This window comes from Cetorhinus maximus, chromosome 9 (genome assembly GCF_964194155.1).
Source record: "Cetorhinus maximus chromosome 9, sCetMax3.hap1.1, whole genome shotgun sequence".
NCBI lineage: Eukaryota > Metazoa > Chordata > Chondrichthyes > Lamniformes > Cetorhinidae > Cetorhinus > Cetorhinus maximus.
In genome coordinates, this window is record NC_135887.1 from 94,988,135 (window position 1) to 95,006,553 (window position 18,419).

General features: G+C 43.1%; 1 protein-coding gene across 4 annotated transcripts in view; it reads left to right on the forward strand.

Annotated features, from left to right (window-relative positions):
• abcc8 (ATP-binding cassette, sub-family C (CFTR/MRP), member 8) overlaps positions 1 to 18,419 on the forward strand; it is a 291,828-nt gene that overhangs the window by 107,583 nt on the left and 165,826 nt on the right. For all 4 annotated transcript variants that reach the window (XM_078549123.1, XM_078549126.1, XM_078549124.1 and 1 more), the window contains exon 10: positions 15,773 to 15,907. In XM_078549123.1, coding sequence (XP_078405249.1) covers positions 15,773 to 15,907 — 135 coding nt within the window. The remainder of the gene's footprint in view (positions 1 to 15,772; positions 15,908 to 18,419) is intronic.

Genomic DNA, 18,419 nt, shown 5'->3' on the forward strand with positions numbered 1-18,419 from the left:
AATGGAATTGTGCAATGTCCTTGGACTACCTTCAACATTTTTGAGACCAATGGGCACCACAAGATACAAGTTGTTTTATTGATGATGGAAATAATATCATATTCTTACTTGATGCACAGGTTTCTAGTTTGTTAGAAGCAGTTGTTTTAATGGGGCTCTCCCAAGAAGACACCTGTTGGGAATTGGTTATGTCTGTGACATTCACTGATTTTGATAAATAAACAAAGGAAGGTAGGCTGTGTGATTTACTGGGGAGTGCCATTGCCACTATTTCCTCTGCATTAGGAGTTGAGAGCATCACAGTACTAATAAAATGCTTAACATTTCACATATTAACATACACCACAAATTTCCTGTCATCAAACCCATTGGGAAAATCCCAAAAGTTAAAGCATCAGGATACTCAGAGGGTGAATCCAAAAGGCTGTCTCAAAATCATTTGTAAAGTGAGTGCACATATGCAGGCTAACGATCCTCTCTTTTGCTGCACTTATGTTACAGTTCCACTGCCGTGAGAATACAGCCTTTGGTTGCAGTGATGTAATATAAATGAGGCGCTATTAATACTTCCTGTGGAATAAAATTTTATCTTGAGAAATGCTTTTGGTCTGCTCTGCGGATCCAGGCCAGCCATGTGATTTTTTACATTGCTTCTAGAAACCATCCCACAGCAGACAAATTCCAGACCACTGGCAGCTATGGGTTACTGCAAATAGAAGATTCAATTCACAAAACAAGGCAACTTGAATGATGTAATCAGATTTCCCCATTTTATATGTTTATTTATGCTGACTTTTAAGCTATCATTGGTGACGAGACAAAAGTATATCCCAATGTGTTTCCTCTTTCCAACATCAAAAGAACCTACCTCAGTTACTTCAATCCTGACCTTGTATATATAATATTGGTTGAAGATGGAACCAAACATCAAATCTGTGTAGGGTGGCCGAGTTGTACTATTAGTGATGGAGTTGAACTGCAGACACTTCTTGGTTGGAAACATTAAGCTTATTTACAATATGCTCAGCAGAAACTACACGTGTGCTTTCAACTCCAATTGCATCTCTACACTCACTGTGGAGGTAGCCCGCGCTACTTTCCTATTGGTTATTACAGATCATGCGATCTTCGTTAACAAGTATTATCCTTAAAGGTACATTGCACACTAAATAAAATCATAATTACTACATTCCTCCTCCTTTAACTCGACTATACATATTATATTTACAAGTACATATTTTTCAAGACAGCATAATAACTGGATAAGGAATTTGCAAGTTGTCTTTCAGGTGGTTTCCTGGTATGTGTGGAATGTCACAACTCCACAACTTCAGATTCTTTGTCAGGAACCTCCTTTTCCAGAGTTGCCTGAACATCAGGTGCTTCGGTGGGCACTTGGAGTTCTGTATCCTCAACTCTTACAGGGACATCAGACATGTCAGTCCTGGGTTGAGCATCCTCAACAGGAAATGCAGATCTGGTCATAATCACTGGTGGAACCAAATCTTGGTGATTTGTCTCTCTCCTCCTTAAATGGTCTACATGTTTACGGATAATCCGACCTTCCAGCTCCACATGGTAAGATAAAGGTCCAGTCACCGCACTTATTTCACCCGGTAACCACTTTGCCTTCCCTGAGGTTTTTCACGTATACTGGCTCTCCCATGGTAAATTTCCTCTCACGACTATGCCAGTCATGTCAAGTTTTCTGGCTTCCCTGGCTCCTTTCCCCCTTCCCCTCCAAATTTGGCATCGTTAAGCTCAATCTTGTCTTGAGATGGCGTTTCAACAATAACTGCGCAGGTGTGTGACAACTTATGTTGTGTGAGTGGTAGCCCTGTAATGAAAAAGAAAGCGTGCTAGGTTGATTGCCGAGGAATCACCAGTTAGCTTTTTCATGCCTGCCTTGAACGTTTGAACTGCCCTTTCAGCCAGTCCGTTTGAGGAAGGGTGGTACGGTGCAGTTTTCACATAAGTGATACCATTGAGGCTGATAAACCATTGAAATTCAGCACTCATAAATGCTTTACTGTTATCGGAAATGACTATTTCTGGTAGTCCGTGAATGGAAAAACCCTGACTTAGTTTCTCAATTGTAGCGCCCGACATTGGTGTCTTCACCTCATATACATCCAACTATTTTGAATGGGCATTGATAATGAGCAGAAACATTGTTCCCAGGAAAGGTCCAATGTAGTCAATGTGTAACCGCACTCAGGGTCTAGCTGGCCACTCCCACGGGTGAAACGGAGCTGTCACTGGCAACTTTTGCAGTTGCAGACATTGCACACACTAAACTCTATTTTGCCATCCATCCCAGGCCATCGTAAATAGCTGCGTGCTATGGTCTTCATTTGGAAAATTCCTGGATGGGCACTGTGTAGCTCAATTAAAAGTGGCTCCCTTCCCTTTGGAGGAACTATCACTCATACTCCCCACAATAAGATGTTATCCTGGCTGGTTATTTCATGTCTTCTGTTAAAGTACAGTTTCATTTCATCAGATATGGGGGCCTGTGACCAACCATGTAGCACTTGTTCTCGTACCTGAGATAGGACTGGGTTCCCACCTGCCCAGTCTCTGATCTGTCGAGCACATACCGGTAAGGAATCTAAGAAATTTAACAGTAAAACAAGTTCCTGTGGAACTGGGACATGTTCATCATTTTCTTGTAAAGGCAATGACTGAGGGCATCAGCGTTTGCGATTTGATTGCCAGGCCCATATACAAAAGTGTATTTGTATGTTGCCATAATTAAGTTGTATTCTTGCTGAGGCTATGGATGGCATAGCCTTGTCCTCACTAAACAACCCTAGCAATGGTTTGTGGTCTGAAGCAATTGTAAAATAGCAGCTGTGTATGTACTGGCGAAATTTCTTGACACCAAAGATGATGAATGGGCCTTTTTCTACCTGCAAGTGTCCTTTTTCCGCTGTGGTGAGCATTCTTGATACAAAATCTATTGGCCGTTCCATGCCGTCGTCCATCCGATGAGAGAGCACTGCTCCCACTCCGTAGGGATGTGCATCACATGTCAGCACTAATTCTTCCATCTGGTCGTAATGCACTAATAGATTGTACAAGTGCAGCAATTGTTTCGCCTTTATGAAAGCTTCTTTTGGGGGCACCTCCCATGACCGACGTTAGTTCTTTTTGAGTAGAGAATGCGGGGGGGCCAGCACTGTAGACAAATTGGGTAAGAACCGCCCCTAACAGTTGATCATTCCTAGGAATGAGCTCTGAGGCGTTATTTGGTCCAGGTGCCTCTCTTATGGCTCTCATTTCTCCTCAACCGGGTGGAGGACTTGTGCCTCAAATAGATTACCTTCTTTGCTTGAAACATGCACTTTTCTTTTTTCTAGCACAGACTTTGATCTCAGCCTTCTTTTTGACTTCACTATTGGCCAGACTTCTCTCAGATGCAAGCTCAACTTGTCTGAGTTCAGTGGCTGAGTCTCCCAAAATTTCATTTTCTGTCTGCTTCTTGGAAAATTCTGCGACTTTTGCTTCCAAAGCCTCTTTGGCTCCAGTTTGCTGATTATGTTTGCTAGACAATTAGCTTCCCTGAGCTGGCACTGCCTTGGAGTTTATCCGAATTCATGTCTCCTCGCTGTATCCAGCTATACATGACTCCCAGGGCTTCCTGTGAGCCCTCTTCGATTATTAGAGCTGGACCTGAGCCCTCTGATCACCAGGGCTTCCCCTGAGCCCCCTTCGATCATCAGGGCTTCCCCTGAGCCCCCTTCGATCACCAGGGCTTCCTCTGAACCCCCTTCGATCACCAGGGCTTCCACTGAGCCCCCCTTCGATCACCAGGGCTTCCACTGAGCCCCCCTTCGATCACCAGGGCTTCCACTGAGCCCTCTTCACGTTTCTTCTGCTGTGCTTTCATTCTCCTGTTTGAGACGGCCTTCATTTCTTCATATTGCTGAATGATGACGCATTCCTTTTGTATTTGATCTTGAACGACAATCAACTATTCTTTCAACTGTTTAATTTCTTGTTGTCCTCCCTCTGGGGTCTCCTGTTGCCCTTGGCGGAGTTGCCCTCTCTCTGGGGTTTCTTGTTGCCTTCCACAGAGTTGCCCTCTCTCTGGGGTCTCTTATTCCCTTCTGTAGAATTGCCCTCTCTCTGGGGTCTCTTGTTGCCTTCCACAGAGTTGCCCTCTCTCTGGGGTCTCTTATTCCCTTCGGCAGAGTTGCCCTCTCTGGGGTTCCTTGTTCCTTTTGCCAGAGTTGCCCTTTCTTTGGGGTCTCTTATTCCCTTCCATAGAGTTGCCCTCTCTCTGGGGTCTCTTGTTGCCTTCCGCAGAGTTGCCCTCTCTCTGGGGCCTCTTATTCCCTTCCGCAGAGTTGCCCTCTCTTTGGGGTCTCTTGTTGCCTTCCGCAGAGTTGCCCTCTCTTTGGAGTCTCTTATTCCCTTCGGCAGAGTTGCCCTCTCTCTCTGGGGTTTCTTGTTGCCTTCTGCAGAGTTGCCCTCTTCTGGGGTTTCTTGTTGCCTTCGGCAGAGTTGCCCCCTCTTTGGGATCTCTTATTCCCTTTGGCAGAGTTGCCCCCTCTCTCTGGGGTCTCTTCCAATTTTCTGTCCATAGCCATTTTTCATGTATTTACCACTTTAAGTGTATTGCCACTGCCAGTCACCATTTTTGTAACTTGGGCTGTCTCTGCAGCTGTCGGCTTTTCTGTGCTGTATTTCCTGTGTTTTTCGGGTTTTGGCGGGATTCCCGTGATCGTGAGATTTCTTCTATTTTAACTTTGTAAAACTTCGTTCCTGTTTGGAAAAAATACAGCAGTGATTTCTTCTCCCTTTTCTGGGCGATTCTGCAGGGTTTTTTTTTAAATCCAAAACTGTAGCACTGCTCTCTGCCCTGATTGTTGCCTTTTTAAAAATGTTTTGCTCACCCATCTTGTGGATTCTCACTCAGGGGTCTTGCAATTTGATATATTTTTTTAAACATTGGGAGTGCTCTGGGAGATTTCTCAGCCATTTGGATCGGGGCCCATTTTTTCATTAACTTAAAGCGACAGCATACCTGGTGAGTATATCTTCCTTTCTTTATAACTTGATTTCTTCTGTTCAATCTTGTTTTATCCTCATTGCCAGTTTGTTGTGGGGTGGCCGAGTTGTACTATTAATGATAGAGTTGAACTGCAGACACTTCTTGGCTGGAAACATTAAGTTTATTTACAATATACTCAGCAGCAACTACATGTGTGCTTTCAATTCCAACTCCATCTCTACACTCACTGTGGAGGTTGCCCGCGCTACTCTCCTATTGGTTACTACAGATCATGTGACCTTTCTTAGCAAGTATTATTCTTAAAGGTACATTGCACACTAAATAAAACCATAATTACTACAAAATCCTTATTTATTTCTGCTTATTTTTCTTATTTTGTTGACAATTTTCCTGAACTCTCTGAACACTGCTAATTGATCTTACAGTTGTGGAAATTTAACCCTTCTACTCTAACCACTGATTAATTATCACTAACGTTCTACTTAACAACAATGGCCTTCTATCTGAGTGCCTACCATGCCTTCTTAACAGGCGGATTTGGATCAGAATGAGAGTTTGGCACCAATCTGGAATCTTGCAGAATAGTTTGAAGATCATGACAATGATCGATGCAAGTGTGAGATGTTTACAGGCTCCTGTCAGATTTGCCACACATGGTTAGAGCTTTCATTGTCTGTGTCTCTGTTTGAAACCTCAAAGGACAAAGATAGTTATCCATGTTAACACTACCATGCCTGCTCATCTAACTGGAGCTCCATGTGTCGTCTCCAATTTTATGGTTACATAAAAAAATGTCTTAAACTTGTGTATAGGGTATTATTTGTCGAATCCCAACTGCAGTTATATCATGAATTAGAATAGTGAGTTATGAATAATTGTTCCAACTTTTGAGGTGCATAGTTATTCTCTGTTTTGCTTCTCTTGTCATTTTCTGAGACCCCCTGTTTGACGCAGCAGCCATGCATGTGACAGCAGGCGGACGACATGTTCCTAGACATCTGTTAAGACCATTTTTAATGCTGTAGTAGGAGGGGACAACTATTCCATTCTGCCTCTTTCCCTAGGGATGAAAGTACCAAATATTCATTCATTATCTCCCAAGTATAATCACGAACTCAAATTTAAGATTGGGTGGCAGGGATAGGAAAAGAATGTTCATGTTGAGATAAGACAAAGGTGCTGAGCTAACTTTAGAGCTAAGGGATGTAATGGGAGCTTGGTGCTGTATTTAACTCGTGCTGCAACTGATCTGATGCTCGACTAATCAAAGGGGTAAGATGTTCCATTCTCCAGCCCAAACATAATTCATTGTGATGAAAACAAAAATTCACCCAAAAACTGGAATTGGAAAAAAGATAGTTAGCAAAGCAACATTCACTCACCTGTGTGAGTCTTGTCAAGAGACTTGTTTTTCTCAATGTCAGCTCGCTATATATTTTCGCGGAATTTTAAGGGCTTCTCTGGGAATGAAGATAGAAACAATGCTTATCCTGCCCCAGGCGTAGGTCTATCATTGGCATGCAAATGAGTTGGGAAGAACCGCTTGCCTCGTTTTCCTTAAAAGATGTTCCAACGCAGGGCGTCCAGTGAAAATGGGGGCTGTGGCCTGTATCTGGATTCCTATCAATCAAGGAGCAAAGCCAAAAGTTGTGCAATAATTTTGAATGCTAACCCCACCCCCTCCACCAGGGTGTTTGAATACAGTCACCGCTGATCTCCATCAGCAACCAGAAGATCCTAATCTCAGAGGCCCAGTAAGCTGCAGATTTGTAAATGGCCAAATTGCTCCTGGGTCTGGACAGCAGCAGTGCACTTCAGACTTACTGCCCCTGCCTAAAACATGAAGGCGGTGAGGGGTCGGGTGGGGGGGGGGGGCAGTGAGGAGGTGGCTGCGACATGCAGGAGCAGGAAATTCAGCTCTACCATCTAAAAAGGAAATTGTATGGTCATCCATACCTCACACAGAATTTCATTATTTTTAAAAGCTAAAATTGTTCTAAAGCAAATATATAAATCAACTGCATTAGCTTTTGCATTCCAACCATATATTCATGTCATCACTGACACACCTATTTCTATCTCTTTGACATTATCTGACTCCACCTGCACCCAGCTTAACGGCTGCTGAAACTCTCACCCATGCCGTTGTTACTTGTACACATGACTATTTCAATGGTCTCCTGGCCAGCATCCCACATTCTATGCTCCTTAAATATGATGTCATTTAAATCTCTGTTGCCCATGCCCTGATTCTCATCGAGTACTGTTCACTCATCACCCCTGAGCTCACTGACCTAAAATGGCTCCCACCTAAGCAACTGCTAGTTTTTAAACTTTTCATGCTTGTTTTCAAATCCCTCTATGGCCTCACACCACTGCCACCCCCACCCCCACCCTACCCTCAACCTCCATCTTTGTAATCTCCTCCAGTCCCAAAACCCTCTGAGGTATCTGTACTCCTCTAATTCTGGCTTCTTGAGGATCCCTACTTTTAACCCATTGGCTGCTGTGCCTTCAGCAGCCTAGGGCCTAAACTCTAGAGTTCCCTCCCTAAACCTCTCCCGCTCTCCACCTTACTTTTCTTCTTTTTTGACTCTTCTGAAAACCTACCTATTTGACCAAATATCTGCCCCAATATCTTCTTATGTGGTTTGGTGTCAAGTATTATAAGGTTGTTGTGACGTGCCCTTAGAAGTTTTATTAAGTTAAAGATGCTATGTGAATACAAGTTGTTGTTGATATTGTGTATTTTTGACCTTTTTTTGGCTTTTTGTATTTCAATAACATTTGCTTGAGGGAGGTGTCCTAGGATTTATTTTTTGGTAATCACATGGATGGAAGGGCCTAACTGTCAGAGATTTAAGCTCCCTCAAGCTGCAAGGCATGTGACAGCCAATAGTAGTTCAGTGGAACAGAGGCTTTGAAGAATTTGAAGACTGTAGTTTAATTTCCAGAAAGAGATCAAAAATCCACAGTGCTGCCAAAACATCAGCACATGGGTGTTGGTGAAAGATAGAGACAGATCTAGAAGCTGGTGAGAATTTGCATTTGGACCTGCAAACAATTTCAGAATTGGATGTGATTCTATGGGCTGTGGTTATACAGTTTACTCTATCGGTTTTTGAATGGTAGCTAAACAATACAGAATGCAGCCAGCAACAGCCCTGTTGTGCTGCAGGCTTCTCCTTGCTGAAAGTTACACTGTCCAACTGAACATCATGCAATGAAGCTCCGCTCAACTGGCTGATAACTTCTCATTTTTCTGAGAGTGCAGATGGGTACACCTGCTTTCTGAGAAAACCAAGAAAAAGCCACTACACGTTTAAATCTGCCTCCATTGGAATTATACTTCTACAGTTCCAAACCCAATAAGTGAATAATGACATGACTCACTTACACTAAATTTCTGCCCTGGAAAATGAACCCAATGCCATAGTGGATTTTTCATACACCTAGCCTGGTCATCAATAAATCAAACAAAATAACACTGCCTTATTTAGCAAAGGAAATAATCTGTAGAACTTTAGACTTTTGAAGGATATTCAGTAAATTGCACCACTTTAATGCCTACATCCTATGGTTACTTTTTAGACATAAGACTTTAATTGTTTAATTATTAGAATTGTCAAGTTAATATTCCCTTATTTCTACTCCATGAGGCTATGTCAGTTGTTAACTTCTGAAGCCTCCAAAGAATTAATTGCAAATTGCTGGGCAGTAAAAATAAGCGCTGACTACATATCTGAGGATTTGCATTGCTGTGCACTAAAAAAACACGGTTTGATGTGGATTTTAGATGGAAAGAAAGCCAGTTACAATTGTGTAAATGAGACCATCAGACTGCAATATGAGGAATTAGAAAACTTTACATCTTGTGGCAATATTGTAGGAAGAAATGACAGGGAATTTATAATTCTTTTAGATAAATCCTCACATCTTCCTGTGCGTTATTTATACCAGGAACAAGATTCGATGGGGAGATTTATTGTAATTGAGCCTCTGGGGGCTAAAGCAGAGCTATATTTTACCTGGTAGTTAAAAAGATCATCAACCTTAGAACAGCTGATGAAGATCACGCTCCAATAATAAAGTCAATGACTGCTACACAACATCAGCAGATTCCATTTAATTGACATTCCTCAGCAAGCAGCTGTTGTGAAACATTATCCTGTTGTCACATTTGAGATCTGAAGGCTGACATTAACTTTTAGCAATGGCAGAGAACAGACCGTAGAGAATCAGCTGCCCATTTACACACCTCGCCCAGTTTTCCTCTTGAAGTCAGTGGAAAGGAAAATTGAGCTGGGTGAATAATTTCTGCCCAATCTGCTACTGCATATTTATTATCACCACTAAAAGTTAAAGAAGGGAATTTTCTGGTCCTGCCATCGGCAGGTTTTGGGGCGGGCGGGAGCGGAAAATTTGGAGAGAGGCAAAAAAGTGGATTCCCGCTGCCGGGAAATCAGTTCAGAATTTTCCCCTCACCACTTTCATAGCGGGCTGATGGCAGGTCGGATTCCCTGCTGATCCATGTTGACAACACCATTTGCATGCATTACATGTCATAAATGCCCATTAAAAATGCTACTCACCGGAATCATGGGGAGAATTTTCTCCCCATCAGGGCGGTTGGGAGGGAGCAGGCACGGCTGGGCACTGCCATTTTGCGTGGGCGGGCCAGTTAAGGCCCGCCCAGCATGACGCGCACCCGGAAGTGCTGAGCGCTCCCAGTGTGGGCGGGGAGAGAAGGCTGAGTTGGGGCCTGCGCTCTTTCGGGCATGCGCGCTAAAGAGCGCAGAAACCTCCCTGAGGCACAGAGCTGCCTCAGGGAGATTAGTTTGATTTTTAAAAATTTTAATGAAGAAAAAAAAAATTTTAAGACATGTCCCCTCATGTGACAGTGTCACATGAGCTGGGAGATGTCAATGAATTTTAATAAAAACATTTATTTAATTTATAAACCCTTCATGAAACCTCATCCCCCCTCATGGATGAGGTTTCATGATAAATTTGAAGGCCGTCTGGGCTCTTCGCCTGCCCGCCAACCTTAAGGTGGGATGGGCAGCTCAGTTAATGATCTTCATTGGAATCTAAATGGTCTTAATAGGCCTTTGACAGTTCAGCGGGTGCACAACCGACTCCACTGCGCGCCCGCCGAACTGAGGATCTGAATGGCCCGCGGTGATGTTGGGATGCACGCCCAACGTCACCGCCCATCATTTTACGTGTCGGCGAGCGAGGCCCACCCCCGCTCACCGAACAGAAGATTCTGTCCCATGTTCTCCCTCCCAATCTTTGCAGTGGGAAATTAGACCAGTCTGAATCACGTTTGGAAATGAGTGGCATATAGCTAGCCGCCCTCACTTCATTTGTGATTTTGAAGTGAGTGCAGCATTCAAAGTCTACCTGCAATAGCACTGCTCCTGTTTCTCAGCATTGGCAGTGTAACGCCACACTGGTGGGGGTGTGGGGTTGGTCTGCTCATGGTGGGTCCTCCATACTCCGGGAGGACAACACTCAGTGTGTGCAGTGGCTCTCAGACAGGGCTTTGAAACAGACCGGCATTGCAACCGGCTGCTGGGGGGTTGGGGTGAGGGTAGATGATGGAAACATGGGGGTCAGTGGGGTTGGAAAGGGATGTGGGGAAAGGATGATGGAAGGATGAGTTGGACAGAATTCTCTTGGAGTGGGTTAGGAGGGAGATTCATTGAAAGACAGTCATAGTCCCTGGCCTGGGGCCAAGAGATCGGAATGAGAGATTAAAGGCAATTCTGGTGCTTTGTGGACCTCATAGTCAGGGTGAGAGATTAAAGGCCATGCTACAGGGCTATGCACGGCATGCACATCATAGTCCCGCTCCAGGGAGGGACAAGGCCTGTGTACTCAATTGGGAGAAGGCACAGCTTGGTGTGCAGGGCATATTCATCATCTTACAGTTGATGGCGATGGATCTCTCTGGCTCAGTGCTGTGAACATACAAATATATGAATTAGGAACAGGAGTAGGCTGTTCAGCTCATGAAGCCTGCTCCCCCATTCAATAAGATCATGGCTGATCTGATTTTAACCTCATATTCCTGCCTATCCCCGATAACCTTTCATCCCCTTACTTATCAAGAATCTATCTACTTCTGCCTTAAAGATATTCAAAGACTTTGCCTCAACCACCTTTTGAGGAAGAGAATTCCAAAGTTTCACAACCCTCTGTGAGAAAAACATTTTCCTCATCTCTGTCCTAAATGGACGATCCCTTATTTTGAAACAGTGACCCTGAGTTCTAGATTCCCCCACAAGAGGAAACACCATTTCAAAATTCACCCTGTCAAGACTCCTCACGATCTTAAATGTTTCAAACAAGTCGCCTCTTGCTCTTCTAAACTCCAGCGAATACAAGACTAGCCTGTCCAGCCTTTTCTCATAAGACAGCCAGCCCATCCCAAGTATTAATCTAGTAAACCTTCTCTGAACTGCTTCCAATACATTCACATCCTTCCTTAAGTCACGAAACCAATATTGAACACAGTACTTCAGATGTGGTCTCAGCAATGCCCTATATAACTGCAGCATAACCTCCCTATTCTTGTATTCAATTCCTGGGCTGCAGATGGGATGGTTATGATTAGGGGAGGCATCTGTAGCCTGTAAACGGGAAAAACATAATAAAGGGGGGGATACTCAAAGGTCTACTGGGGGAGCTGTCCTCTGTATGTGACCGTGCATGCAACCTCGAGGTGGGGAGAGGTGAGGGGCAGAGGGATGTTAACAGTGATGGGTTCAGCGGGGAGGGCTGGAATGTCCAGCAAAATGACAGTGCGACCTAGGGTTGCGCGGGGGGTGGGGTGGGGGGCGGTGGGGGGGGCTGGAGAATAATCGGAGGGAGGTTTACTTTGGCCTCTCTCTTCCTTTTTATGTATTTAAAGAAGCTGTTACTGTCTGTTTTTATATTATTTGCTAGTTTACCCTCAAAGTTTATTTTCTCCCTCCTTATCCTTTTTTTGGTCATCTTTTGTTGGTTTCTAACACTTTCCCAATCCTCTGGCTTACCACTAATCTGTGCCACATTGTATGTTTTCTCTTTCAATTTGATACTACCCTTAACTTCCTTGGCTAACCATGGTTGGTTTATCCCCTTCCTAGAATCCTTCTTTCTGACTGGGATATATTCTCTTCATGAGAATCTTCAGGATGCCAATGGTCTGCTTGATGGTGGACCATATCGAGCTATACGCCACATTGTATCTCTCTGGCACTTTGAGGATGACGCACAGGTGTCATGAGCTATCTTTTACGCGGGTACCCCTTATGCCAAGCAGTCGTCCCTGTATTCACTGAGGCCCTTTGAATATGTGAGGCGCCTGGGAGTGACTTAGGATGCATGAGTCATGGCAACTCCCAGGGTACCTGGCACAAAAGTGCATGATGTGCTTCTGATGATTGCACACCAGTTAAATGTTGATGGAGTGGAACCCTTTCCTGTTAATGAACATCAGGGGCTGGTGCCATGGAGCTCTCAATGCCACATGTGTGCAATCGAATGCACCGTCTACTCTACGGAAGCCTGAGATAGGAGCAAACCCCAGAAATCTATGAGCCTGACTAGCTTCATTGAGTGTGAACTTCACTTAAGGATGAGTCTTGCTGTAGAGGGCACCTGTCACCTCCTTGATACAGTTATGTGCTGAGGACTGTGAGATGCCACATAGGTCCTCTGTGCATCCCTGGAACAATGTGCATTCAAAAAAAATTGAGCGCAGGGTGACCTTCAGGGGCACTGTCAAGGGATGTCCTCCCAGTTTATGGGGCATTAGATCCTCCCGCAGAATGTGGCAGATATGATCCACCACATCTCATGACAAGTGCATATGTGCATGGCACTGTTTTTTGCTCATCTCCAGATAGGAAAGTCTTCTTCGGTAGACCCTTAAGCATGCGAGTCACCGCCGTGGGTTGGGAAAATAATACTGAGGAACCAGGAAATGGCAGATGAGTTGAATCAAAATTTTGCATCAGTCTTCACTGTAGAAGACACTAATAGCATTCCAAAAATACTAAATAATCATGGCACAAAAGTGGGGGAGGAAATAAATACAATAACTATCACTAGAGAAAAAGTGCTAGGGGAACTAATGGGGCTAAAGCCTGATAAGTCCCCTGGACCTAATGGGTTGCATCCTAGGATATTAAAGAAAATAGCTGCAGAGATAGTGGATGCAATGGTAGTAATCTTCCAAGAATCCTTAGATTCTGGAAAAATCCCAGAAGATTGGAAAACTGCCAATGTAACGTCCTTATTCAAAAAGGGAGGGAGACAAATAACAGGTAACTATAGGCCAGTTAGCTTAGCATCCCATCATTGGGAAAATGTTAGAGTCTATTACAAAGGATGTAATAGCAGAGCATTTAGAAATGCATTATATAATTAGGCAGAGTCAGCATGGCTTCATGAAGGGGAAATCATGCTTGACAAATTTATTAGAATTCTTGAAGGAGCTAACAAGCAGGATAGATAAAGGGGAACCAGTAGATGTAATATATTTGGATTTCTAAAAGGCGTTCGATAAGGTACCGCATATAAGGCTACTTAATAAGATAAGCGCCCATGGTGTTGGGGGTAGTACATTAGCATGGATTGATGGTTGGCTAACTAATAGAAGACAGAGAGTTGGGAAAAATGGGGCATTTTCAGGATGATAACCTGTAACTAGTGGAGTGCCACAGGGATCAGTGCTGGGGCCACAATTATTTACAATATATAATGACTGTGATGAGGGAAGTGAATGTAGTATTGACAAGTTTGCGGATGACACAAAAATAGGTGGGAAGGCAAGTGGTGAGGATGATACAAGGAGTCTACAGAGGGATATAGACAGGTTAAGTGAGTGGACAAAAACTTGGCAGATGGAATATAATGTGGGAAAATGTGAGGTTATGCATTTTGGCAGGAAGAATAGAGGAGTTGAATATTATTTAAATGGAGAAAGACTGCAGAAAGCTACAGCACTGAGGCATTTGGGAGCCCTCATGCATGAATCCCAAAAAGCTAACATACAAGTTCAGCAGTTAATAAGGAAGGCAAATGGAATGTTGGCCTTTATATAAAAGGGAATGAAGTATAAAAATAGGAAAGTCTTGCTAAAACTATACAAGGCACTAGTTAGACCACACCTAGAATACTGTGAGCAGTTTTGGTCCCCTTATCTAAGGAAAGATATACAGACATTGGAGGCAGTCCAGAGAAGGTTCACTAGGTTGATTCCGGGTATGGAGGGATTTTCTTACGAGGAGAGGTTGAGTAGGTTGGGCCTGTACTCATTGGAGTTTAGAAGAATGAGAGGCGACCTTATTGAAACATATAAGATTCTTAGGGGGCTTGACAGAATAGATGCTGAGAGGTTGTTTCCCCCTGACGGAGAGTCTAGGGCCAGAGGGCATAATCTCAGAATAAGGGGCCACCCATTTAAGACAGAGATGAGGAGGAACTTCTTTTCTCAGAGGGTAGTGAACCAGTGGAATTCTTCAGCGCAGAGGGCTGTAGAGGCTGGATCAGTAAGTATATTCAAGGCTGAGATAGACAGATTTTGAATCAGTAAGGAAATCAAGGGTTATGGGGAAAAGACAGGAAAGTGAGTTGTGGATTATCAGATCAGTCATTGAATGGCGGAGCAGACTCGAAAGGCTGAATGGCCTATTTCCGCTCCTACGTCTTCTGGTCTTTTGGCCAGAATTTTGATGTTGGTGTGCAAGGGCGGGCCTAACACACCGACGAGTGAAGTGACGCATGGTAACATCGGGCATGCATCCCAACATCACTGCACGTCATTTACATCTTTCGTTCGGCAGTTGCGCACCACTTTTAAGAGGCCTGTTAAGGCCATTAAAAAACCAAATAAAGTAATTATCAACGATGGCCATCCAATCTTAAGGTTGACAGGCAGACGAAGTGCCTAAGCAGCCTTCGCGTTTTTCAGGAAACCTTATCTAAGGGCGGGATGAGTTTCCTGAAGGATTTATTAAATAAATAAATTATTATTGCATAATTCATAAACATGTCCTAGCTCATGTGTAAATAATTTTTATGTTTCTTTGTTCAAAAATTTCAACATGTACTTAATCTCCTTGTGGCAGCTCTGTGCCTCAGGGAGATTTCTGCGCTCTTTCGCGCACATGTGCGAAAGAGCACAGGCTCCGACTCTCCCTCTTCCCCCCCCCTGCACAGTTAGTGCTGAGCGCTACTGGCCATGCCTTAATTACTTACTGGCCTTAATTGGCCCGCCCACGTAAAGTGGCGATGGAGAGCTGAACGCGGGCAGCGATCGGCTCCGCGTCTGCGCCTGCTCCCGACCAGCCCGCCCAACATGGGGAAAATTCTCCCCTATGATTTTAAACATGGCTGAGTTATGCAGCAGACTCCCATTGTGTTTAAAACATACTTTGAGACCATTGTAAACAGCTCAGATGTTTCTACTGCAGTAACAGAAACAGCGCCTCTTACAGCACAGACTCAGGAATTGAATACAAGACCTTTCTAGCCTATATAGCTCAATTCCACACTGGAACCAGTCAGGGGAACCCTGATGTCTGAAATCTTATTACACAATGATAACTTTTTTCTTGATGAGGAGTGGTATAGAATGATACAGAATGAAGATAATGGCTATAAACTCAGCAAAATATGGACCACATGGAATTCAGGTAGTTTAAGTTGTAGAGTTAATTGAATATCTGTCTAAATGGTCATTTTGTTTTATTGCAGATTATTGTAGGTGTGATTCTTCTCTACTACCTCCTTGGAATTAGTGCCTTAATTGGAGCAACAGTTATTGCAGTGCTGGCCCCTGTCCAATATTTTGTAGCAACCAAATTCTCTCAGGCCCAGAGAAGCACTTTGGTGAGTTTTACTGAATCAAATGTTGGTTTGTTTATTGGAATTATTTATGTGATTTTTATCCCCTCACAGCCACAAACGTTGTATTTACCAATGATGCAGGCAAGCAAGAGACCTGATCCCAAAATCATACCCATGCTGCTCTGTAACAAGCCACTCATTGGTAGGGTGAAAGTGAGTAGTACAGGTTAGTCCAGCATCCAGTTCATCCATTCTGAGAGAAGGATCTTCTATTTGGCACCCCTCTTTTAATGACGCAATCAAGAATGGAGCTTTGTTATTTGTGCTAAACTGTGCTGTTCTACAAATCCCAAAATATAGAACTGCTTACATTCCTGAGTAATAATAGAGAATAGAAGGATGTCAGTGGCTGTCAAATCCTTAAAACTCTGAAACTACAAATTTCCTTTCATCTGTAGTTTTCTTGGCAAAACTATATAATTTTTTTAACAATTTTTTTCAATAAAATTAAACCAATATGAAGGGGGTGTAGCTGGCACAATGTACTGTATAGTACCAATGTGCCATGCTTAGTACCAATGTGCCATGCCACAGAGTGTTGGGACACTTCAACATTCGCCTGAGTGCCTATTTTTAGACACGTTGCTTTGAAAACATACCGAGTGGAAGCAAACATTTTAACACAAGAAGGTAAAGATGGACTAATTCCAATTCTTTTCTTACACAGCTCCTTACAGCTCCTTGTAGCTGAGAACACCTTTAGCAGAATTCTAAGGGGAGTCACCTGATTTCACTCTTGTTGTTTGTCATTCTGTAGCTGGGGGAGAAAATAAAAGTATTGAAACTCCCACCTGAATGAAACTATTAGGCCCACCCAAGTTTCTTTTTGTTTTTTTATGAAATAATATAACACAGAGATCTACACCTTGTTAGAAATGGAAAGTAATACATTTGCTGATAAGTGGGTGGGCAAATTGAAATAAGTTTTGGACAGAAAAAGCCCATTTTCTGAGATAATATGTTTTCAGCTCCTTGACATCAATTAAAAGGTGCAGGTGTTTGGGGACGGAATGGTGAGTTGGATCAGTTATTAAGATAAAATTTCATCCTGGACAGTGCTACAAGTTGGGCAGAAACATGTGGTCTGCCTTTTGTATAGCCCATCCAATATTCTGTATCATTGGAATATAAGGGGCAGACCATGCAATTCAGCCTGCTTTTGACTACTTTCCCAGGGTATATCAATATCCCAGTCTTTTACAGCTGAGACTATGGTTTAAAACCACTTAAAATAATGGACAAATACCTCCTCAGTCTGTTATGTAAAATTAGTGTAGTTAGTCCTAAACCAGCTTCTAGGGAGAATGGATCAACAGGATAAACTGACCTTGATTTGGCAAACATGGCAGATCTGTATTGTAGTTCACACTGCTCTAAGTCTAAGACATCTAGATGCTGCAACCCTAATGCTCTGCACATCCCGACATCAGTTCATGCTCCCCAGTAGCTAATTTCTTTTGTTAGAAGAGTGCAATGCAACCATCCATTTAACTGCTAACATTTAAACATTCCATCAGAAGTTTTAAAAGTTCTCAAAATCTGTGGTACAGCAGACTGGAGTTATAGCACAGCTGGCATAAACTCAAATTGGCTTAAAGAGATCACCCACAACTTGATTTCAATGCATTTGGGTGTTATATTAGTTTTTTTATGTGTGTATACTCAGGAAACACACTGTGCATCTATATGAAAATGGCAGCGTTACTATATCGTAAACATCCTATGTAAAATGAGTTTGAGCCCCCCTCTCCCTATCTCTGTAACCTCCTCCAGCCATACAACCCTTAAAGAACTGTATGTTCACCAATGTGACCTCTTGTGCAGCCCTGACTTCCTTCACTGCACCACTGATGGCAGTACTTTCAGTTGGCTAGGCCATTGACTCTGGAATTCCCTCCCTAAACTGTTCTACCAATCTATCTCTCTCTCCTACTTTAAGACAATCCTTAAAACCTACCTCTTTGACCAAATATTTGGTCAGCTACCCAAATGTCTCCTTCTATAACTTTGTGTCAATTTTTGTCTGATTATGCTCCTGAGGATATTTTGCTACTTTTAAGGCACTTTATAAATGCAGATTGTTGTTCTGTGTTGTTGAGTCAATCTGAGCACAATTCCTGACTGGCAGAGCAAAATGCTACACAGAATTAACAAAAATTGAAATTCATCTCATTGAGAGAGATCAGTACAGTGTGTGAACTAAGAGAGAGAACTGGTGCTTTTAAAGCACATTTCTCTTCTCAGGCTAAAGCACATAGTTTGAGCAGAATGGAGAAATCTTTATTTTTGCATATACCTATGGAACATTGGAATGCTTGGTGCTGATGTTTGTTACCGAATGGAAATGTGCTCCATTCTCCAGCAATGATTTTTCTATCCTTCAATAGCAAAATTAAATAATGAACTTGAAAGAAAAGGACAGTATCATATGCAGTGAGGTAATCATCAGGGCTGACAGACTGTTGTTCTGGTCCTTAGATGTTCCTGTTAAATT